Source organism: Triplophysa dalaica, chromosome 9 (assembly GCF_015846415.1).
Source record: "Triplophysa dalaica isolate WHDGS20190420 chromosome 9, ASM1584641v1, whole genome shotgun sequence".
Classification (NCBI taxonomy): Eukaryota; Metazoa; Chordata; class Actinopteri; order Cypriniformes; family Nemacheilidae; genus Triplophysa; species Triplophysa dalaica.
The window spans coordinates 24,609,264-24,634,133 of NC_079550.1; the positions used below are offsets into that span (position 1 = coordinate 24,609,264).

Genomic DNA, 24,870 nt, shown 5'->3' on the forward strand with positions numbered 1-24,870 from the left:
CATATTCTTTTTTATAGGACATAAAACATTTAAAGTTGTGGTAACCAACAATGTTTATATATATACACTGAAATAATATGGGGTAATACAGGACAGGGACACACGTTCGCAGTGATGTAGTCAACATAACAGTGAGTGCTTGGCTCACCACGGCACAGAAATGATGAGAAGGCTGCTGGATTTGGGTTTTTAAGTTCAGTGAGTAATTTTTCACCAATTTTAATGCATTACATAGATTCCTGCTTATAATTAATCATCCAAGTGTGTCAAAAAGTGGCGATAATTGAGAGAGGGACATATTTTACAACTTCACAAGCTGTACTGTAAGCAAGTATAACATCCAGTACCACAGTAAACCAGTCGAATTATACTACGATAAAAGTATTATGTAAATGAGTCAGTGACAAAACGGTTGGCAAGATGAGAAAATCAAAAATAATTTGAAAAAGCATGCATCAGATATTTCAAAATGTACCAAGTATATTTATGTCGATTTTGTGTCTTAACAAATAACATTTGCATCAATTAAAAAAAAAAACTTAAGATTGAAGATTCTTCAAAATGTCAAATTAGTTTACTGCCAAAGAATTTAAAATAGTTAATATTTTATCCACCTAGATGGAAGGTACACATACGAAAATAGATTTTATTAAAGTTATCTCAAAAGATGTATTTATATTCCTGTTTGCAACATTTATTGGGACATATGCTGAAAACACCGTTTTTTTCTTAATAATCTTTGATGAATTATGTAAAAATGGTTAAAAACCATAACAAGATGATTCTTTTTTATTACATTTAGTCATTTAGCAGACACTTTTATCCAAAGCGACTTCTACAGATTCATTTACACATTCATTTCCTGTATATGATTATATTTTTATGAAAAATTCTGGCTACGCCAATTGAGAGTGACCAGTTACACTTCTTGACCGTGATGCTTCTACAGCTAAAGGCCATTGTTTGTTGTAAACCCCAAAAAAATAACAAGCATGTTGGTCAACAAGTTAGGCGGAAGTGGATTTATTTTTCTTAATGCTGAAGAATATTTTTTGTGTGCAATAAAACAAGAAAAACAATCTCCAACACGCCAATCTCCAACACCCGTCCACGAGTGTACCCTGCGCATGTGCAGAGTCTTACTTTATATTAATGATGAAATATCTGAAATTAAATCAAGTCTTTTAGCACTGAATTTTTTTTCACTTCATTTATGTGCCACTTCATTCTGCTACAGTATTAATTAACTAATATATGTTACGTTATATTATATGATATTTCATAAAGCTTAAACTCTAAAACGAATGGAATAGAAATATGCGTTAAAGCTAAATATTTCAACTAATGTTGAGCAACATAATCATCTTGTTTATCTTTATTTATCGTGGACTTTCTGATCTTTAATTCTGAAGTTGAAGATTAAGCACCACTTTCTCAAAAATATATAATACATTTGAAAATAGTTGAGTTAATATTACATCTTTAATTGGCATCATAAATTAGTGATATCAGACTAATTAGCATACTTTAATATTTACTGTGGGAAGATTTAAAAACACTAGTGTCTAGTAATTTAAGCCATGTTTACTGTAGTAACTACTAAAGAACCTTTTTTAACATTGTAACAAATTTAATCAATGTGCAACAAATTGCATTTATAGTAATGCATATGGAGGAAAATGTTAGGCTTACTTTAAATGGGACTAAAACGGCCAGTTGGTGGCGGCAATTTTTTTTGTGAATGTCCGTGAATCATTAAAGAAACTCATTCAAAACATCTGATTCATTTAAGAACGAAGCAAGTGTCTTGATGATTGACTCACTGAATCATTATCTCGTACGAATCGTTCACAACACGGATTCATTTAAGAGAGAAACGCCGCAAAAAGACAAATGAAAGTGTTCAAATGAACGTTGCAACATGCAACATTAACTACAGCACTACAATACTACCGCTTGAAAAACAGAGCCGCATGTCTGACACTTTGAAGCTTTAGCATCCAATGCTACCGTAGCACCGATACACCGCGCAACCCTAACATGCATATTTTTATATATTCTGCTGTACAAAAAGTAAAAACAAAAACCTGTGCATAAATCTTTTGTACAACATTAATATCATGGAACTGTAGAACAAATGTGCTTACAAACACTTCTAAACAAGGGGCTGCGCAAATCCTGGTCCCCCAAAACACTGATAAGACAGTCTGGCAAAACAAATATTAAGCCAAGTGTGTTTTTTCAAGTGTCCCTTAAGTACTGATGGGAGTCACTGCAATTAAATCATTTAGGTCAGTGTGAGCCCACATTCAGCATTAGTAAGCATTAGTCTTGGTGTCAGCCACCTTTAGACCTTCGTTTATGAAGCATTTATATTCATGATAGATCGGCACTAAATATTTAACAACAGGAGCTACTTTTGGTGAGCTCAAATCAAACCGGTCTGTTTCTAAAAATAACTATCGTACACTAAGCACTTACAACAGACAGATCTTGTGATTGACAACACCGCTTGTTAAGAGTGAGATCAGAAGTTAATGGATTAGGAGGCTGTGTGTGTGTGTGTGTGTGTGTGTGAGTGTGTGTGCGCGTAGGGGGTTAATTCCATCTGAATGTTTAATGGTCATATCATTCCACAAAATAGGCACCCACAGAAAGGATACACCCAACCAAGACTGCTTCGACGCGGTATAATTAAGAAAAGTTTCCCCCTTTTTCATGGTGAAAGAGCAGGCTGCTCTAATGACACGGGTTAAATGCTATTATACGCCTCATTAAAATATATGATCTGGCTGCTGAAGGGTACACGTTTGCTTTATATTCACACACCGACTCGAGAGCAGAGCAGAACATATGAAGACAGACAGAACGGTTCTGTGTCAGAGAATACAATGAGGTTTGGAGTTGTAATAGGGTTTGAAGGAGAAAGAGTTACTAAAAATACAGAAAATAAGTGCAGCGCAAAACACTCTTCTGTCTGTGTGTGGTTCACGGACCATGAAGTTGTGTGAACTGGTCTATTAACTGAGTGTCTAACTCGGAAAGTGTGTTCAAATCTACATTCACAAACCACAAGTCTCTGACAGACACAAACAGCAGTAGCCAAATGTGTCGATATTTATCTACTGCATTTGCTTTTAAAACCTGCCGAATCAGAACTATAATAAGCTTTAGTTTAAAATCAGCTGGTAAATAATAAAGTGTTTGTATTATCAATCTTCAGGTCTGAAGATGAAGATTCATCTGATTCTTTATTCATGTGATTTTTCTATAGCCGTCATTAGGTGGTACTTGGAACATCTAATCTTTTTAAAGACGGTACTTGATCTGAAACTTGATCTTGTGCTTAAGTGTCAGTAACATATGACATTTGGAAAATGTTGTGAAATAGTTTTGCCGGTTACTAAAGAATAAGCAGGGGTGAAGAACGAGCCTTCTGGCACTAAGCAGGTTGTATGTAAGAGTGTAAGAAAGAAATGAATTTAGGAGAGCTCAGTTGATGTAAAGGGTGAGATTATGTCGTTCTGGAGTGGACTGGAGTGCAGCATGTACAGTGTGGCAATGCTTATATCAAGTGGACAAACAATGCTTTACAGAATGAGAGAATAAGAAAATATGAGAAGTTGAAAATAAGAACACGTACAGTAAGTGAGACTGAGGTGAACAAAACAATTACTGATAATTCAGTATACATCTTTACCTTTACGTTGACTGACTGTGAAAATAACCCTTTTATTATGGCCAGATATCCTACAGTAGGCTGAAGTATTACTTAAAGACAAACTCTAAATTAATATGTTTAACACAACAATCTTACATGACGCGGAGGGAGCCAGCCACCCATTTAGAGTCTGCAGCCATCCAGGTACCAAACTCTGCCCGTCTATCACTTACCAGCTAGTGTTTGGACCCACTCACTTTCACTGTCCACGTATGTCCTTCATTTTTCAGAGCGCCTAATAAAGAATGCCTAATAAATTAAACTCTATTTTAAGCTACAGCATTGACTTCCACGCTGCTGCTTCTTCAAATCCAATCCACCCGGTTCATTCATAGTCCTTATAAATTAAACTCCCTTTCCTTTTTGACACAGCAAGGTCCAAAGTATTTTTGAACATTATACAATAATAATAGCGTGTAAGTGATTACAGATGGTTTCATCTTAACAACATAAACAAGCTTTACTTTGCATGCACACTTTTCTGGAACTTCCGGTACACATTCACAAACACTAGAGTGTCTGTAGATTAATTCTGATAACAATCAAAAGAAACCGAGAAGAAGTGTTACTTGGCTAAACTTGTTTCTCCAATATATTTAGACTGCGATACCAAGTTCAACCACTAGATGTCAATGTAACATACGCTTTCTTTAAATGCGACCGAACTGCAGGACCCATTCAACAAATTGTTTATTTCATAAAATGAACATACAATACAATTCAACAGATCATTTATTCAATTCAATTATTATACTATAAAATAAGAATACAAATTAATATTAGCATAAATTAAATGAAATATAAATATGCCGATGACACGGCTTATATATCGTAGCCATTAGCCATTTTTTCAAATATTTTCTTCACTTTGTTGAGAATAAATGCCTGTAAGATTTGATATGTTATTGCAAATGTAGAAGAGCGAGGTCAGCGAATGGCAGATTCAAATTTGCGACAATAGCGTCAAAAGTACTTGTCAACCTTCCTTCTCACTACACCACTGAAGCTGCCAGTCAAGTGGTGTTGTTTATGAAACACAACTACTGTAACTCACCAGAACAACACTTTGCCATTACTACAATTATACTGCAATTGTAAGAATCAATACACAACCAATTAAAGGTGCTTTTAAGGGCAGTTTTCAGGCAGTTACCCTGCAGGCATTCTGTTCCTCGCCATTCAAGACGAAAGTAGAACAAACACTTCACAAGTTATGCCTGGTCGATGAATTATAGACAGGTTGTTGGAGCAGCTCCTTATGTCCATCTCCAAACAAAGGGTTTCACACTGGACTGGGGACATTTCATTTGGCATACGCATGACACTTGGCGAATAAAGCCGATTCGGATTTCCTCAGTTAATTTTAGATTCTGAGCCAGCTGTGAACAATTTATATGTTTTTATTGTTTCAATCTCAAACCCGCGTAAACGTGAAAAAAGGTCCATTGTTAGTAAACAGAAATGTCTAGTTAGCCAATCACAGGGCAGCATCTAAACGTAATAAGACAACAGTGCTTCAATTGGGCAACAGGAACACTACACTCACCTTCCTCTTTTATTTTCTTTTGCTCGTCCACCTTTTCCTTTGCTTTCAGTACTTCGTCGGCTTTTGCTGCAATAAAGACAGAAAAGGTTAAAAGTTGCGAGCAGTTCATTTAACAATCAAGAACGAGTCACAGATATACATCTTTATCTCCTCAGCACACCATATAAAACAGATCTTCTGCACTCGAATTAAAAGCTTAAGATAATTTTTTATAGTGTGTACATGCATTACGGCAATTCATTTAGTCTGTTGATTATTTCTCTCTCCTGCCCTCCAAACAATGCAGATGTTAGCAGAGAAGAAGAAATATAGCAATCGGTGAGGGGAACTATCAATACAGCCTGTAAATTAATTACACCTCTGTTCCCGCACACCATTTATTCTAAAGCGTTCATGTCTCCCAGGAGCAATTTAGCTTTATTGCTGTTTTTACTCGCTGATGAAGGAAGTCATGCAAAACTGAGTCCTTAATAACATTAAAGGCTGGTTGTGGGGCTTGATCATAGATGAAAGCCGCTACAAATGCGCGTAGAGGTAAAACGACCATTTGACATAAATAACACTATTGTTTAAGTTTGATTTGTGTGGACATGCGGCCAAAGGGACCTGTAAAAACAGCTGGTTTATTCAGTGTGCGTTACCATAAAAGAATAAATAACAAACATCTCAGAAGTTTCTGTTTAGTATGAAAGTTTACATATTACAGTAGAGTACTGTAGTGTCATTGAGATTCTCTACACGAGGTTTTGTGAGTGTCTTAACATCTAGTGTCTACACTCAGAAACTAAATAATGTTGTCCTTCTGAATCCTCTCGTATGTCCACATTTTGGGATTTATATTTCTTGTCATAATTCATTCCTACGAGAGGAAGTTAACACGAGGTCGTTTTCAACGGAAAACTTTTTATGCGTTTTGACTGTTCATTTTCACGACAATGGCGTTTTTGAGGACTGAAAAACACAAACTTTCGAAAACGGGTCTCAAAGTGCAGGTTTTTGGAAACGACGAGTAAACTCTGAGGAAACGTTTTCCAAAAACGATGAAGTCATACATATGCGTATTACGCATTCAGTATGTACTGTAGGCATGTGTGAGTATTCCTCAAACAATAATGACGGCCTCCATGCTGCATGGTTGTAAAAAGTAGATTTACTGCACCACTATGGCCGGTGGAGACATAGTATTTACATACACAAACTTTAAACATACATACACGCAGACATAGTATATTAAAATCAATTTTACCTTAAAACAGGTATGCGTACGTCCACAGGCACATAGTGTTTCTTTATAGCGCAACAGCGCCATCCACAGGCCAGGCATGCATAATAATGCGTTTTTATGAAATGCAGAACATTTTGATAACGCTATCATGTGTACGTGAAACTTTTCTGCTTTTTCATCGTGTTAACATGCTATTAGTTACCCTTTATGTTTGTCATTGGGTTTTGCAAATATCTAACCAATAAAAAGTATTAGAATGTGCTTGTCAACTTTGACAACATTTAATCATTAATCCGAGGTTTTGGAAGGACAGAGACGAAAAGCTAGTTGAATTACACTTGTATGACATTTGTGTTCATGACATGTGCATGCTAAAGCCTTATTCAAACTGTTAACGGGTGATCTGTGTGCATGCGGTATGCTCATCAAATGCCATGTAATGCCATTGGAGATACCAAGACTTATTAAAGATATATATTTCATGGCATGTTGGCAGCTTAAGTAGAGCTGGAGACATACTAATGGCATTAGCTAGCACAGGCCCTACTTGCAGCAGTAAGCTTAAGACTCACTTCATCTACACTTCATTCCAGTTTGGCTGGCAGGACAGATAAAGGAGCCTTCGTTGAAACCCAATTGCGATTATGTATGTAATTGCAGCTTCGGGCCCCTGGAGTCATGTAGGCATGCATGTCTACGTTTCATGAAACGATCTTTGTCTGTTTATGAGTCTTCACAGATAAATATGGATGCATATGCGCTCAGCCTCACACAAATGCATGCCCCTCCTTCCTCCAGGGTCAATTAGCAGCGGCGGTCTGTTAGAATTGAACGCAATAGCGCAAACAATCAGAAAGAAATCAGTGAGAGCCATTAATATTACATGATTGATGGAGTGGTAGTGTGTCACACAAACACGGGCACAGAGGGACCCACAATTTAGATTGAATAAAGCACTTTAGCCCAATCTGATTAAAGCACTACAGCGGAGCTGCATGCAACACCTACTCAACCTTCACCCACTTCCTTTTTCTGCTCGACAGCAGCAATTCATTTTTGTAATACTGCAGGCTGAAGGAAGTTACCGGCCCCCCAAATTATATTAAGCAGACATGTGAGAGGTTATTGAATGCAAGCGTGTGCTTGCAAAATACAAATTCGTCCGTGAGAGTGTAAGTGATACCGCGCAAAATCAGAAAGGGAGAGGCGTTGAAGAACGTGATCCTATTTGTTTGTGTTTGTCTTGGCTGTTTAAAAAGGTCTGAAAAGAGTTTATTAAAAAACGATGCACGACAATGCTCCATGAAATCACACAATGAATCGTGAATAACCAAACTCAAGTTCTGATGTAAAAATAGGTGTAAGTGACAGTCGAAATAAATTTCACATTTATTTGGAAGCGGTACATTAATGACGCACACGTTTCAGAGAAAACGCACCCTGAAATGCGTCCATTTGTGCATGTGCACTCAACGCTCTCTTCTGTCAGTGGACACACAACTTTCTTTCCTCATATTTGTGCTGTAGATTTTGGGGTGACGACGAAATGAAAATCATGGCGGCAAACATAAGTGCCTCTTCCGTCTATTCACGGCTTGTCATTGAAGCAGATGCGCAAAGGGGCATTATAGCCGGGTTAAACATGCGCAAAAGTGCAAACAAAGTCTGTCTGTGCAAAGTCTGCGGACCAAAAGTGCCAAAATGATCAGTTTGCCAAAGCATTTCACCAACAGACATCCCGACCCGTTTAAAGAACTTTAAAAGTGACAGATAGCTTATGTTACAGGCCAACATTACCAGCATAGATTGATACATGACACTCATATGTAGGTCTCTGTGGTGACAAGTAATTTTTAAATTAGGGGGAAGACATGCTCAAAAAGCAAGGTAAGTTGTAAGAGTAAAAATAAAATAACAGATTATGTTAAATTTCCTCATATTTTATTTAAATACTTCCTGTATGTTTTTTTTGCATGGTATCGAAATACTTATCTTAGGTGTTGTATCGAAGTCAAAAATGTGGTACCGTGACAACACTAGTGAACAGTATGTTCTGATCGATGTCCACTCGTTCAATCTAATTCGTGACTTTTCAGGAAATGATGCACAAGTCGCATACATTCCAATAAGACCTTTCATTGCGAAACATTACACCTGTATCCGTTTCAGGACCACATTCATGATCCTGCACAACAAAACCCAAATGGTCCAATTTTTCGAGATTTACAAATAATCTGAAAGCTAAATAAATACGCTTTACGTCAATGCAGGGCTTGATATTAGTCCCCTTAATAAGTCCCCATGAACCAGAAGTTAAGATCATTTTTATTTCCGTATTCTGATGCATTTACGAGTGAAAAGGAATTTCAAAGGGGGACACGAGTGGATTTTTTACTAAAAATGGATTGGATGTATAAAAACAGCCGTTGCATTTTGAAACGAAACTAGCCGCAGACTGACATGTGAAGGGGAAGAGTTAACGGATGCTCCGCCCAAGCTGTTTATTTATGGGATGAAGTTAGTATGCGTGTTTCTGGCCATTTTTTTTGTGGTTTTTCATGCATCCATTCACAAAAATAAAGTTTTTTATATATTTTGAAGTTTTTTACAAACTATTTTCATTGAACATAATCTTTACTTAATATTCTAATGATTTTTGGCATAAAATAATTATAGATCATTTGTCCCATACAATGTTTTGTTGGCTTTTGCCACAAATATTCAAGTGCGACTTAAGAGTGAAGTCACTTGTTCACAAATTGATTATGTCCTACATGGTGAGCACTAAACATGAGTTAGGTTATGACTCAGACGGTGTTAACATGTTGTCCATTGGGACATACTGAAGTCTTATTTCACGTTAGTGTGACATTAGCGGATGCATGTGTGTGTGCTCCAGTTTAGAAAGACGACAGAAAAAAGCAGATCATATGCGCAGATCGTATGCACAAATCGTATTCAACACATTTCAAGTCTACACAGTTTGTTGTATGTTAAGGCTCTGGGGAAGAGATCAGACATCACAGCCTTGATGAGTAAAGAAGACAAACGCCAGTGTCGCAAAGGTCTTCTTACCTTAAGAATTTCAACACTAAAATGCAGAGAAGCATCTTTTCACCAAAGTAAAATCACTCAGAAAGTATAGATATTTGAAAATGTCCTTAAAAGTAAAAACGCTTTAGTACAAGCCGCTTCTTAATAAAAGATACAAATATGTTCAAAGATTGATCAGGAAAAAACAGTGCTAGTATCGGATTGATATCGGCAGAATTTAGGTGTCAGAATCCAATCGTCAAAAGAAAAGAGGTATCGGCACATCCCTGCTCACAACATGCATTAAAACAGTCCACTAATATTTCATTATATATCATTTCTAATGATTTCTAACTATAATCATTTCAGTCTTGGTCAGAATAGTGTAGAAACATAGCTGATATAAAATTGTGAAATAATGTGTGATGGTGTTACAATGTGAATGTGTGAAATTTGAATACTATATTTGCATTTTTTTTTTGGCTGTCTGTATTCTCAAATCGTCATGAAATTTGGTGCACACAACAGTTCATTTGAGACAGGCAAAAGCGTAGACATGCACACGGAGGGGAAGAAAGAACGAGGGGAAGATGCTAAATTGCAACAAATTTGGGCAATCTCAAATGATGTTGCCATGGTGATGCAATCATTTTTACTGCCCACCGTGCATTGTTTTCTGAGATTCACCATGAAGCGGTAGTGTTAAAACAGTACAAAAAGTGGGGTAAAGCTTAACTAGTGCGTTCACGATCTACAAGCCCCCCCCCATTACTTACACTAATCAATTATGTGTGTCAATGATAAAGACAGATATAGACTACAAACATTAATTATGGCATAATAATCTGACAATTAGTTTGTATCCGTCACATGCTGATCTGAATAGGAAAGTAAAAAGGAGAATACAATTATGTATTTAAAAATTTAACACAGATGCTCCATCACAGGGGACCGGAATAATGAGGGCAATAGGTCACATGGTACTGGCAAGATGTAGTACCTCTCATCACCACTAGATGGCAGGTAGCATTTCTCCATCTCTTTATGCTGAGACTCCAGTGACAGTGAGCAGCCTGTGTGAACAGCACGATTAAAACCAGTCCTTGTACATCTTGTTAGGCATAATTTGCATGAGGGAAATTTGACTTCGGCATGAATTTAATTTGTAGAATGAGAAACGGGAACAGCAGCGAAATTAAGCAAGCTGAAAATAGCTTCAAATCATCCATGAGAAAATAATCCTTAGATACGCTTGAATTATCTTTAAACCATCCGTTAAATGTACGTTGTAACTTCGCATGCCCAGTACATAAACAAACTGCAGTCGCAAATAAACTACATTGGACGTTTTGTATATTCCTGCTACACTTCTGACTAAATAGAGGAAAAGAAACCCTTCACATACGGCTTAAATGATATTCATAAAATATTAACAAACTAAACAATTAGAAACTGAGATGTACTGTATCAATATGATAAATTATTCACAAAAAGTTGTCTCATTGGATTTGTGTTTTAGATGCTGACTGTGGAGCCAGTCTTGGAGATCAATGGCTCTATATAATCCGATGTTTTCTTCTGTGGTCAAACCAGACCCCTGACAAACATCCACTGACGAAAATAAATAAATAAATGAGAGACAGGCTCCACGAAGATATGAAAAGCACAATCACCAAGAGTAATTAATTAATTACATGTGTAGAAGGTTGTGTTATTTTGGAATTAGGCCCAAGAGACTCGGCGGAGAGGGAAAAAGCGCTAAACCCTAAACAAATATTAAATATTCCACTTTCGCGTACGCATCACCGCGGGCTAATTTCCGCACTTTGCCTAAAATTGGACAGCGTCAATCTGGGAATAATTTGAAAAGGATTCTTTAATTTGCGCAGTGAAAAAATGGATATTTCGACGCAGAAACAAAGCAGTGAGAGAGTTTGGGTTTTCATCATGTCCACATGAGACTTTGGTTGAACGAGGCTGTTTTATTCATGAGCGGTTTAGAGATATGTGCGTAGGCCTGTCTGTCGCTTTCTTCATTGCATCTGCTGCGAGTCAAAGTCAATGTCGCTTAAAGCCTCCAACAGCTGAATGAGTGCAGCGGTTCCACGAGTCTGACTGAAAAATATACTTTACTGAAGAGTCAGACGAGTCAACATTTCTGGGTTAGAAATCCCATTTGTACCGACATACAAATACTTTTTGCCACATGGAAAGTCAAAACAAAGCTCTTCATATCTGTATGTCCTTACTCAAAGCACAGTATTTTTGACACCTCATGATCATATCCTGAACAAATACTCTTACGCAGGGATTAAATTGGCATTTGTTTGGTGGCGGGGCTCTGTGGGGGATTTTGATATACGAAGTTTATAATCTTATTCATTGACAAATTGTCAAATATAAATTGAGAGAGGCCTTGCTATGAAACGCTGATCAAACTCATTCCAGTTGCCAGCAGTTTACAAAGCTGATATGTGATAAGAATAAAATCTTTCTGTAGGCCAAATCTCTTCATCTTAATGTCCACAGGATTGCATGTATGTCCAGTCAAAACTTCATACAACATTCACAATGATTGAGATGACCCATTAATGCTTGAATGCACTTTAAGTGCTTCACAAACAGCGCATTATGACTAGAAACGTTAAAATGAAAGTGCGCACCGGACGAGAAACATTACCACACGTCATAGCTACAGCTCGCAAATGTTGGCAGTGCATTGCAAAAGGAATGCAGAGACGCGGTGCGCTTCAAACAGAATACGCCCAGATTCACATTTTGCGTCCAATACCACGTGCAGAACACGAGCCGCGCCTCTTTCTCTTCAAATGACCTGCGGTGTGCGTTAGTGATGTGCGGATGGCGGTTAAATTCGTGGGCGCTGCGGATGATCCACGGGTCGGGTAATAAAAAAATACATTCAGATTAATTGCGGGTGGGTCGCGGGTGGATGATATCATATACAATATTAACAACATTTCTCTAAAAATACGAATGTGTTTAAATGCATTTTTCATCAGGTGCTAATTTGCAGTAATTTAAAAGAAATAACGGATATGCGTGCTGTAAAGATGCGAAATGTGAATCGGGCCTATATCTCCCTTCGAAGGGCCCTTTGGGAATGGGACGCCATACAAAACGTCACTTAGTCCAAATACACCTCAAGAGCTTTACTCTTCGAAGAGAGTTGGCCATAGGGATGATCACTTCGGAATGATTCTAATGTACGACTGTGAGTTGGGTTACTACACTGCATAAAGACCCGTTTTTGCGTGATTATCAAGATAAGTGTATGCACTTACAAAAAAGGTCAATTGTTACTTAAACTTCAGATTTATACTGGGGCACGACGGTAACACCAGAAGAGCCGCACACATGCAGGGAGAGGGTCAGCCTATGCCCCGGCCCAATTTAACCTCTGCTCTTAAGAGAGAAAGAGAGATGGATACACGTAAAAGAGAAGAGGAAAAAAAAGTGAATGATCTCACTTGAGGGTATAAGTCTTGTATGGCTCAGTGGGTCACAGCGGGACCAGGCCTGACACTTACCCAACACCCCACACAAAGGGACGGGGTCTTGAAATCGTGCTCACCCAAGCTTCAGCAAGTAAGCCGGGGTGAGAAGCTCTTTTTCTTTCTACGTTATATTACATCCTAATTGCAGTGTCAAGTTCCCGGGTAAGCTGTCAATCAAGGCTATTGAGGCCAGAGAGCCATACCTACAGTGAGAGATGCAAATCAGAAGAACAGGAGATGTGCTGAGAAAGTGAAACATAATCTGCAGGTTTCTATAAAACAGAGACAAGGCCCCACACCATGGAAGAGCTCACTTCTGCCTGTCTTCTCATCACCTTATTCTCATCACATTGCTTCAAATATTGATCATCAATTAGCACTGATTCTGTTTTGCTACAGAACCGGTGTCACAGTCTATCGCATTGTCAAACCCAATTCACAGCTTATTCAAAGTAGATTTTGTCTGCGGTTGCGTTGCCTTTGGAGAAGTCATTAGGCGGGAAACATAGCCCGGGGTGCAATCACCTATTCTCTTTCATTACAGCTGAGATGAGGTAGGTAAGGGAGATTATTAGAAGTTTGGAATGATCACAAAGCTCAGCACAGGCTGTCAGATCCCCCCTAAGTGTAATTCATCTAGCCTGTGTCCTTCCCACCACACCCCCAGCAATCCCAATTCTCCAGGCGGCCTTTTCACTGGGTGCGGCAGGGGATGGACATTATTCATGAACATCTGCAGCACGGTGAATATTCTCTACCGAAGGCCACCCACCCCCTTCTAAATGCTGCCGATGGGATCAATAGACGAAATGGTGCCCATAAGAATGTTGGGATCAGGAAAAGATGAAGATATATGTGGATGGTCTTTTCAAATTTACCATCACCGATGAGTAGTGTATAACAGATGTGACGCTGCTCAAAACAATATGGCAATATAGCGATTAAACTTGACCTTATATAAATACAACACTTCGGTCTAAATATGCTTATAATTTTGAGTAAGCATAAACATGCTCATATATGTCACGTATTGTTTTCTTGGTAATTCATGGTAAGTTTTACTGTCAACTCGCTGCTCTTACCTTCATCTAGAGACAGCACGAGCGCAATGACATCGTAAATAATCTTTGCTAAGGCATTTTATATCATCTTTATTTATCACAGCACTGTGTAACAATGAAAAGTATTTGTTACGGTTACTGAGGAAAAATGTGTAATTAAATTACTGTCGCTTATGAAAATGTTAATGGTAACAAAGAGGGTTGAATCTGAATAGTTTCTGTGTTGGGTAAATTACTCTGAAAAAGTAATTAATTACTAGTAACTAATTACATATAATATTATAAGATTACAGTACAAATTACTCTCTCCAAAAATGATCTCATTACTAAATACTAATTATTTTCTATATCCTACATCAGACTTGATTAGTTAAGTGATTCAAGGATAGACATGAAACGGCTCTTCATTCATTCAAATAAATAATATAAAAGTTCTCTTATGAACTCATTAAAGTACAAAAGGATTAGTAAAGTAAAGTAAAGGATACATTCATGCATGCATTTTAAAGTTAAAATTTCATTGTATACATTACACAGTATTTAGTTCAATTACATTCAACGTCACTAATTCAATTACAGAAAAAATATGTGTCAAAATTATTTCATACAGTAATCCGATAAAGGTGGAAATATTCCAGTCCAGTGCAAAACCTGTTAAAGCATCTGCAGGTACAGTATGTAACTAAACTTTCTTTATTAATAAAAAATAAAAAAGTTTTGTTGTTATTCTGAGTTTACACAAATAAAGTAGACCCTTTAGTTACCAATGAAATTGGTGTTCGTGTTTCTGTATGATAAAAAACGAGTAGGCTATTTGAAGTACAATCAGTTGCAACGTGGAAAAATTTACCAAATTGCGCCGGCGCGTTCATTGACCCCATGCAGAGTATTCACTGTAAGCGGTCATTATATCACAGTTATTTCAGCTTTGTAGCTTAACCTACATTACTGATGACTTACAAGGTCATTGAGCTGTGAAATACAGAGATTCCCCAGGTCAAATCAATTTCTCCATTAACCCATTTGTGTCTTTTATAAAATCAAAATTTTAACTTCTGCGTTATTTCAACTGGAAATTGACTTTTGATTAAATGAAGACAATCTGCTTCAGTTTCATAGTTCAACATGTAAACATATTTTCTAAAGTTGTGTTCATTTTTAATAACGTATTTTGACGCATTTTCGAGTGAATTGGAATTTGGAATGAGAAAAATAGAGGCCGTGGTTTTCGGCTTTCTCTGCGATTTGATTGGATGTATAAACCGCCAAATTTCACTCAGACATGCGTCAAAATACAGAAGTAGAAACGATCGCAACTTCTGGTTCATGGGGACTTTAAGCAAAAACTAAAATTAAGCAATAGAATATAAATTCATTTTAGAATAAACAATGATTTCAAAACCATCATTTTCAATTTTGGTAAATAATCTTCTCCAGCCGTACCGGTAAGCATCATGACCAGAGGAGCATGTAACTACATGGTAGAGTTTACAAGTGTATATTTGATGTCCACGCAGTTGTTCTCTAGTCCTTCTACACGAATAAAAAAACCTTAGCTTTGTATACCGTGGTAGGCTATATGAGACCTAGCGAGAGTTAGCATCCGCTAAATGACTAAATGTAGTCAAAAAGCCCTTTTGTTTTTTTTCTTGTGAGCATTGACCATGAAAAACAATGCTAAGTTCAGAAGATCATCATTTTGCTTTGTGTTTGGCCTGCGTTCATCTACTCTTATCATCTGGCAAATGATTGTGTAGTTTATCTTATAGGGGAAAGGTTTTTGACAGCACCTGAAAGCACTGGGCTACGGCCCTCCTTAATTGACAGTGGCGGGCGAAGTTTACCATAGCCGTTAAAAGCCAAATGATGCCTGACAGCTTTGTCAGTGTGTTGGAGGATTTTCAATGGCGGAGCAGAGATTCTGCTAGAGATTCCAAGCCTTTTATCTACCAAACTCTGAGTGCTGGATCCCAATGTCTCTCCAGGAAAAAAGAAACCATATATTTGGGGAAAAGAGGTAAAAATACTTGTGCTCAGACAAGTATGACAGATGATCGTCAAAATACATAAAGTCAATTTAAGGGGAAGGTGCAAGATCCGAAAGAAAATCTCTGTAAACAGGGTGCCATCGACAAGCTGGATGCAAAGGTAACGTGTCAGAAGACGTTAGAGAAGCTATCAGAAAACAAAGAAAAACAACAACAACAATAACACTGCCTCTTCTCTGGGTCCTTCTTGCGCCCTCCTCCTTCTTATCACTCCATTCCATCCCACTCAGCATCAGAACATCTCTGTTCGTCTCTGGCTGAGGGCTATTGTTTTAACCTCCTCTCATCCTGACTCATAAGTGAGAAGAGAACTGTGTGCTGCTGAGAACACAACGGTCTCTCCTACAGGAGAAAGCACTTCAAGCACACACTTCTCAACAGGGTTTATAGAGAAAGGGAAAAAAGAAAAACACTATTTGCCTGCTTGACTTCCGCACTCAAAGAAATTAACTGTCGCTGCTGTTAGTTTTACTTCACTCATCCTTGTTCACAGTGCATAAAGAATGCAAGTAACTGAATTAACGTGAGTTACTTAACAAGTGTTTGACAGGTCACCTTAACATTGTTGAGAAGAACGCAAAACCCCATAATATTGGACCTATTGTTGAGTTTACTTAATATAAACAAGTTAATTTTACACGACTGGTTCAGGGGGATTTTCGGTCATTAGCATGTTTTGCATAAGACTGCATTTAGGCAGTACATTTAGAAATTTCGAGTTATTTTAAGTGTTTTTCAGTAAAGAAAAAATACTTGTTTGTGCTTAATGTTCATTCATCTTTGAGGTTTAAAAGAGTTTGTTGTATTTTTTTGTTTTATGGTTGCCATTGATGTGAAGAGTGGTACACTTACACAGCTGTGAGATGTTTCTGCGCGTCCATGATGTCTTTTGCATCGTTCAATTAGCTTTAACTGAGCTAATGCCAGTATTGAGAAGCCTATCATCTGATTTGTTTATTGTGTTTTGATTTACAGGCAGTAAGTCTGTATATAATTTATGTATGACAACAAAAAGTACAATTGAGAAAGATAACTTAAAATGAATGGTACAATCGGAATGGTTTGGATTTACTCAAAAAAGTTTTGTCAATATTACTTACATTTATTTTGTTCATACAACTAAAGTTTTATTTGTTCAAATTACTTAATATTGTTGCGTGACGTGGGACCACTAAAAGCATCTTTTTTAAGTAAATTCATCAAAAAAATGTTTTAAGTGTGCCGTTGATGGTTGTGTGTACGAAGTTATAAACATAAACAAACGTTACTTTTGTGACCCCAACTGAACTTCAGGTACATATTCACAAACAATAGAGGGCCTGTAGATTATTCCCGATAACAAAAAAAATGAAACCGAGAAGAAGCGTTACTTGGCTAAACTTCTCTCCAATATTCTGAATTTAGACTGCGATACCAAGCTCAACCACTAGATGTCAATGTACCATACGCTTTCTTTAAATGCGACCGTACTACAGGACACATTCAACAAATGTTTTATTTAATAAAATGAACACACAACAAAATACAACAAATCGTTTATTTAAAAAAATTATTATACAAGAAAAAAAATATATATTAATATAAATAAAATAAAAAGTGTTATATTATAAGACACAAGCCAATCACAAACCGGAAGTTAACTGGGGGTCAGGCCTGCGCACGTCCGATGAAACGGTCTTTATTTCCCATGATGATTTTTATTGCATATTGCAGCGCATATTAATACTAGTACTTTCAATTTTTTTGACAGACTTCTGTACGATAAGAAAATCTGCATTGGGCCAACACTTTACATACAAGAGGTCTATTTGGAAGGTTACGCCTACATAACACAGACTTTAAGTTCTGGACATCTAATACTCCTGCTCTCAGATCTTTCACTGTATCTCGCCCGAGTGAGGAGGACGAAGTATAAAATAAATCTTGATCCCCATTTGTTGCATTTCCTCTCTTTTCACAATGCATGAAAGCAATTAGCGCTGTGGTTTGTTTCCCAGCTATGTGCTAAGTGTCTCCATGTGCCAAATCGCAGGCCTGTTGTTGCATGAGTTCGCCCACTCGATCTCGGCTGAGCTTCCCTCTCCACACGCCCACACAGTACGTTACACAATTGTACCCTGAACAGTGCCCTGCTTAAAAACCCCCATTACTGCTTTCTTTTGTCTTGGTGTTAAACGGGTGAGAGGAGAAGTATGAAGCCAACAAATTTACAGATCTTTTGGTTTTCTTAAGTTCATACACGATTCTCACTATAGATGGGGATCACTCCTTACTAATCACCTGAGATCTCACTACAAGAACACAAGTGTCTGCATAAATGCATCAAAAGTGTGAAAATTCGCTAAATCTAACATGTCTTTTTGTTACACACATCACAGACATACACGGTTGTGTAATAGCTAATACTGGAGCTATTCGACAAGAGCTTTTGTTAAGCAGGTGGTTATGATAAAAACATGTCACTGACAGTTTGATTTCCAAAAATGTGTTAATCACACAATTGTCTTGTCGGATTAAAAACACTATTGGTTACATATGAAGAGTTTGCTTCCAACTCCGTTGTTATGTTATCATGTTTTTATAGTGATTATTTTAGTTGTTTGAGTTATTATGCATAAATCATAACAAACCAACTGCAGTATGAATGATATTATTGGAATGCGCAATAAAAACATGATTCATGTTTCCAGGGATGGGCAGTATTTCAAATACATGTATTTAAAATACGTATTTGAAATACAAAATAGTATTTTGTATTTTGTATTTTAAAGCCTTTGGAAAAATCTAATGTAATTTGTATTTAAATACATTTAAGATGAGTATTTTTGTATTTTCAAAATACTCAAAATACTTTGAGCCAGTCAACCTTTTTATCAGGGTGTTTTCGTGCATCAACCAACATAATTCAGGCCAGACACGCCCTTCCCCAGCCCTAACATTCATGCACGTGAGCTTCAGCTGTAGCTACAACCCAACAATCTGTATTGATTGTGTGCATCTGTGATGACACTGATTAATGATACACCACACAAAATCTTTAGCTTTTAGTAGAAAAAAAACAACCTTTGGTTGAATAATGCCAAATTCTAATTTTATTTATTTTTTATTTTAGACAAACTTTCTATTTTTGTTACTGAGTTTGAAGTTATGATGGTGATAAAACATCCATCCATCCATTTTCTACCGCTTTTCCGAACTACCTCGGGTCACGGGGCATCAAGGCAGGATACACCCTGGATGGAGTGCCAACCCATTGCAGGGCACACACACTCACTCATTCGCTCACGCACTCACACCCTACGGACAATTTTTCCAGAGATGCCAATCAACCTACCATGCATGTCTTTGGACCAGGGGAGGAAACCAGAGTCCCGGAGGAAACCCCCGAGGCACGGGGAGAACATGCAAACTCCACACACACAAGTCGGAAGCGGGAATCGAACCCCCAACCCTGGAGGTGTGAGGCGAACGTGCTAACCGTTAAGCCACCGTGGGTGATAAAACATAATAAAATAAAACATTTTATAAAGTGTCTTTTTTTGTAGTTATGTATTTCCTACCAGGCAGGGGAAGGGAAGCGGTAAATAAAATGAAAACGAAAGTTTCTTAGCAGTTAAACACATCATGCTTTTTGGCATTTAGAATAGGCCCAGATAGATTTTAGCCTAATAGGGGTACCTGCACTGAATCACCAATTTCACATGTATGTTGTGTATTTTCAAAATACAAAATACTGTATTTGTATTTAAATACATTTTTCCACACAGTATTTTGTATTTGTATTTAAATACACTTTTCCACACAGTATTTTGTATTTGTATTTTAAATACATTTACATGTATTTATGCCCATCCCTGCATGTTTCACAAAGGTTATTCTATGTCAAATCTTAAGGAAATAACACAAGTGCGCACTTTTAATAGTGTCAATGGCACTAATATGAATTAAAAGTTAAAGGGGTCATATGACGCGGCTAGAACGAATATTAACGTTTGTTTTAGATGTAATGCATTGTGTATACACAATTTAAGGTAACAAACGCTGTATTTTTCAGATACCGTGCATGTTTGTATTTCCTCTTTGCCACGTTCTTTTTGAAACGCGCTGATTTGGCTCTGAAAAGCAAGGCGTGCGATGATTGGCCAGTAAACCAGTGTGCAGCGATTGGTCGAATACTGCAAGCGTGTGCCGGAAACATCAGGTTCCTCTTCAATTGTACTCACAGGTACGCCCAGCTTACTAACATATACATTTGGGTGGTCTTAGTCAAATCAGACCACCAACTGTCGTAGATTTGTGAGTGTGTGGTTACACAAGGTGTTTCAGGCAGGTCTGGGTGAGCATTTGCTTTTAGATACAATGCATCTTTTGTTCCCACACTTTCATTTTTGCAATTCTACGTGTCTAAGGCATGCAAGGGCAACTTATAACACACCAAATTCACAGAAAAACACGTATTCGGGCCATATGACCCTCTTACATGCCCATCCAAATATGAGGTTCTGTGCATAGAGCCTCATCCTATACAGACAAGCACCTGTTTCAAAAGATGTCAAAATGTAAGACTGCATCACTAGTTTTGCTAGGTATGTAACAATATCAAATTTTAATTGTACGATAAAACCTCAGTATAAGGTCCACTATACGGTATTTATTACAATATGACAAATGATGACTTGGGAACGTGCCACAAGCATCCTCTTTTATTTATCCTCTAATCATAACTGTTGCTTAAAGGTATGAGTTATAGTATGAGATGGGTCACATGACCTACACCCCTTTTATAAAATAAAATAATTCTATCAGATAGACCTCGACAAACGTAACATCTATTTTTTCAAACATTCTCTATGTTAGGCCCAAAAGACCTTTTGTTACATACAGTCATGTGACCACGATAATATTGCGACAATTTTGATATTGAGATAACATGATATCCATAATATTGGTACATCCCTGATGCTCCAGTTGGTCGGCTGCCTTACAATTTCGATAAAACCAATAAAACTATAGTCATATAGTAAGGTCAAATATATATAATTGAATCAAAGTTGAATTCATACCCACACTCAAAACAAAGTAAGAGAACAATCCAACATTAAACTATTGAAAATCATTTATGCATCATATCTATTTAAATCAAGATTGATCGCATTCGATTTTTCAGTTTCTAACAATAAAAAATAAATCAAAATAAATCACGTAACCTCCAAATATAACATCAAACAGAGCAGAGAAAATGTGACGGGTTTCAAACATTCAGATGGGTTTCCATGCATATTGTCTGAGCGCCCAGATTTTATGAATTTTCTAGTCAAGCGCTAAAAACGATCTCCTATCGGATGATCTCAAAATAAGCGATTGCATCAAAAATGAGGTGCAGCTCAAGCTAAAGACGTCTGTGGGTAGAAGATAAAGCACAGCAGAGGAGAGCAAGGCAGACAAGATAATAAGGAGACCCAGGGATGGATTACAGATTACTTACACAATCATAAATAGTTTCTCCTCCGCGTATTCAATAATGGCCTTCACCCTGTATTGAGTAATCCGTTTTGGGCAGCCGAAGGAAGCAGCTAATACAGTCTTATCAAAACTGAGTATTTGGAGGCAGGGCCAAGTGCAGTTGTTTACAAGGTGAGGGCAGGCAGACACGGCGCAAAAGAAAGGGAAGGCGTTCAAATCCAGTGGTAATTCCTTTCGGGCTGTAATCCAGGGGGATTATGGGTACATTTGTATAGAGATTATATAATTTATCTTCAAGATGCTCATACACAGAGTGAATGGAGGAAAAGATGATAAAATGACAGAATATGAATCTGAGACGTTTGAGTAAATGAATCGGACAAATAGCAAAATTAAGAATTGTAGGTAACAGACTAAAAAGTAGATAGAAAGTATTGATGGAGAAATTCTTAAGGATTTGCCGTTGCATTAGAACTGCGTAAATAGACAGTATGAAGCTTAGTGGCTCCCTCATCATCCTCCTTAGACCATAATGTTGCTTTTTGCTATGGTGTGTTATTGATAAATACTATTAATAAATGTCCAAGTTGTCAATGAACTTGTGCATTTGTCCCTACAATAAGAGCCAGTCTTACCTGGCTAGTTAAGTTTTCAGAATTCTTTCTACAGGTTTTAATCTTGCCCAAAATCACCCTGTGCCATACAGATCATCATTTGACTGTATAGTTTGTGTTGGGCAATGTTTTTGAAATGTTTGCAAAGTGACAATTAAAGAATGTACCAAAAGTAGTCAGTCGCATATAACGGCGAACGAAGGAAAAGCCTCATTAGTGATTCATTGATTAAATTCCCAATAAATCCTGAGGCCTATTCACACCAAAGACAATAATGACAGGATTAATAACAGCTTTAAAAAGGGTTCTACATTTAAAAGGAAAATTCAAAAAAAATTATAATTCTGTCGTCTTTTATTTAATCTCATGCCTTTCAAAACCTGTATATGTTTCTTCTTTTTTATGAAATACAACAGAAGATATTTTGAGAAATGTGGTTTCCTGTTCTACCGTATTTGAAATGATACAATTATAAATGAAAAAAAAATGTGAACAAAAAAATTTGTGAGTGCATGAGTATATTATGCTTGGTTCACACCAAGCACGTACAAGAAGCGTTCCACAATCTTCATTCGTTTATTATTTTCACGTGTGTGATGCGAGCTGACAAATATCTTCAACTTGCGCAGAAGACGAGATGACGCGCGTTCACGGCAACCGCACCGGCCAATTCGCATCACCTGCAGCAAGATCTATTCGCAGCTTTGCATTGACTTTGTATGTAATTTACTCTCGCAAATCGCTTAATTCTCATTTGGTGTGAACCCAGCGTTCATATGTGATTTGTAAAATTGGATTTGTGCACCTGCACTGCAGGATACAAAAAAATCGACAAGTTTGCAAACTTTAAATGTACTATTACACATGAGTGTATCATAATTAAATATTTTGAATTTCTCATTAGCTCTTTTTCCAGCTAATAAATGATAAAAACATTGATGGTCAATCAAAATCCGTTTCAATTTAACTCACACATGTCACACATGTTAAATGTAAAACTGCAGCACTTGAGAATAAATACAACATTCTCATCTGTCAGTGTGTGATATAGGGTAATATAGTTATTGCTGTAGTTATTACACCTATCAATAGGAATGCTTACAGATATTTGACAGACGGGCCCCAGTTGAAGTTACATGAATACGTTTGAGTGCTGATGCAAGGCAAATATAGGCATATATGTGTGTATCTCACAAAACGCATTAGACCTAAACAATACATGTGCACTACAGATGGAGTTTATCCAGCGGCCCCATTCGAAAAGAAAAATACCATAAGAATGCAAACACACAAGCAGAGAAAAAATACATTAAATCTCCCTGTGTGTTTTCTACAGGAGATGAAAGAGCTCCGGTGTACTTTCTTTCGGTTTATTTAGCCTTAAATTAAGGAACTAATTGAACACTTTTCTGACTAGACAGAAATAAGCAACTACAGGAATAAGGAGATATAAACCAAATGTATAATTTCTCTTTGACCCCCACCCTAGTCTAACAAACGAGAGAGAGATAATGGGAATGGGATATATACAAACTAATTGAAGCTGCAAGTCAGTAAGACAAAAATGGACATAAAAAAATAAAAAATTCTGTAAAATGGAAAACCAAATATATACAGTAATTTTTTTTATTCCTATAAAATTATAGGATATATTTCCCCCACTTTCTTGTACATTTGTTGTCTTATTCTGTAATAAAAGATTTTTGATCGTATTTAAAAAAAACTAGAAATTTTCTTGAAGCGGGTGCCGTTATTTTTCAGTAATTTTACAGTTTTTGCCTATAGTTAAAAAAGACATAAGCATCTATACATTTTTTTTAAATTTTGTTTTTTATTTTATGTGGAAGATCTGTAAAAAGAACAGTAAAATTACAGTTTAATACAGTGTAAGCCAGGATAAGGTCAATTGGTGAGAGGTGTCCAGATATTGATAAGATGACCCCAAAATAATTGCTCGCTTTGAAGCTTAGTGCCCACCCAACCTCAAACATTTTCTCCTTCGTTTAGCGCTCTTCTTTGTCCCTTTGGTTCACTTTGGCTCACTTTCTCTGGCTATTGGTTGATGCCCGCACATGGCATTATGAAAATGTAGTTTAGGCCTGCCGAGTTGAAGGGGTGGGGTGGCTTCTTCATTAATCACCACGTCAAATAAATCCTTGTGCCGCTTCTCTGACAGAGCATCAGTCACGGCAAAGTGTTCCTTAACAGACAGAGAGGAATGAGCTGCCTGTGGGACAGGGTCAATCAGAAACTCATCAAATGCGTCATTTCATCTATGTATTTAGACAAACGGCACTTGTTTATGGGAAAGATATCAGGTGTTCTGGAAGAAGGAGCGGTGCTGAAACGACACATCCATTAATCAGGTCTTGATTATAGACGACGAGGAAGGTTGTTTATCCTAATTTCATTCATTGCGATCAACAAAGAAAATACAAGCGCGTACTGCCATTAGCAGTGGCCGCGGACGGCACAATTATTTCCTCGTATTAAATTAAGCAATGATGAATGAGCCAATAAAAACTAAAACAAAGACATTTTTATTACTTCAATTTGAACTCTCCCCTTCAATCTCTGATCCCAGTGTAAATAATGATGTGGGTGTGAAAGTGTATTTTAAAATGTTTACTAAATGAGCCAGGGG

General features: G+C 37.2%; 1 protein-coding gene across 1 annotated transcript in view; it reads right to left on the reverse strand.

Annotated features, from left to right (window-relative positions):
* LOC130428235 (serine/Arginine-related protein 53-like) overlaps positions 1-24,870 on the reverse strand; it is a gene marked incomplete at its 5' end in the record, with an annotated part of 77,099 nt that overhangs the window by 17,267 nt on the left and 34,962 nt on the right. The window contains one exon of the mRNA XM_056756086.1: positions 5,268-5,333. Coding sequence (XP_056612064.1) covers positions 5,268-5,333 — 66 coding nt within the window. The remainder of the gene's footprint in view (positions 1-5,267; positions 5,334-24,870) is intronic.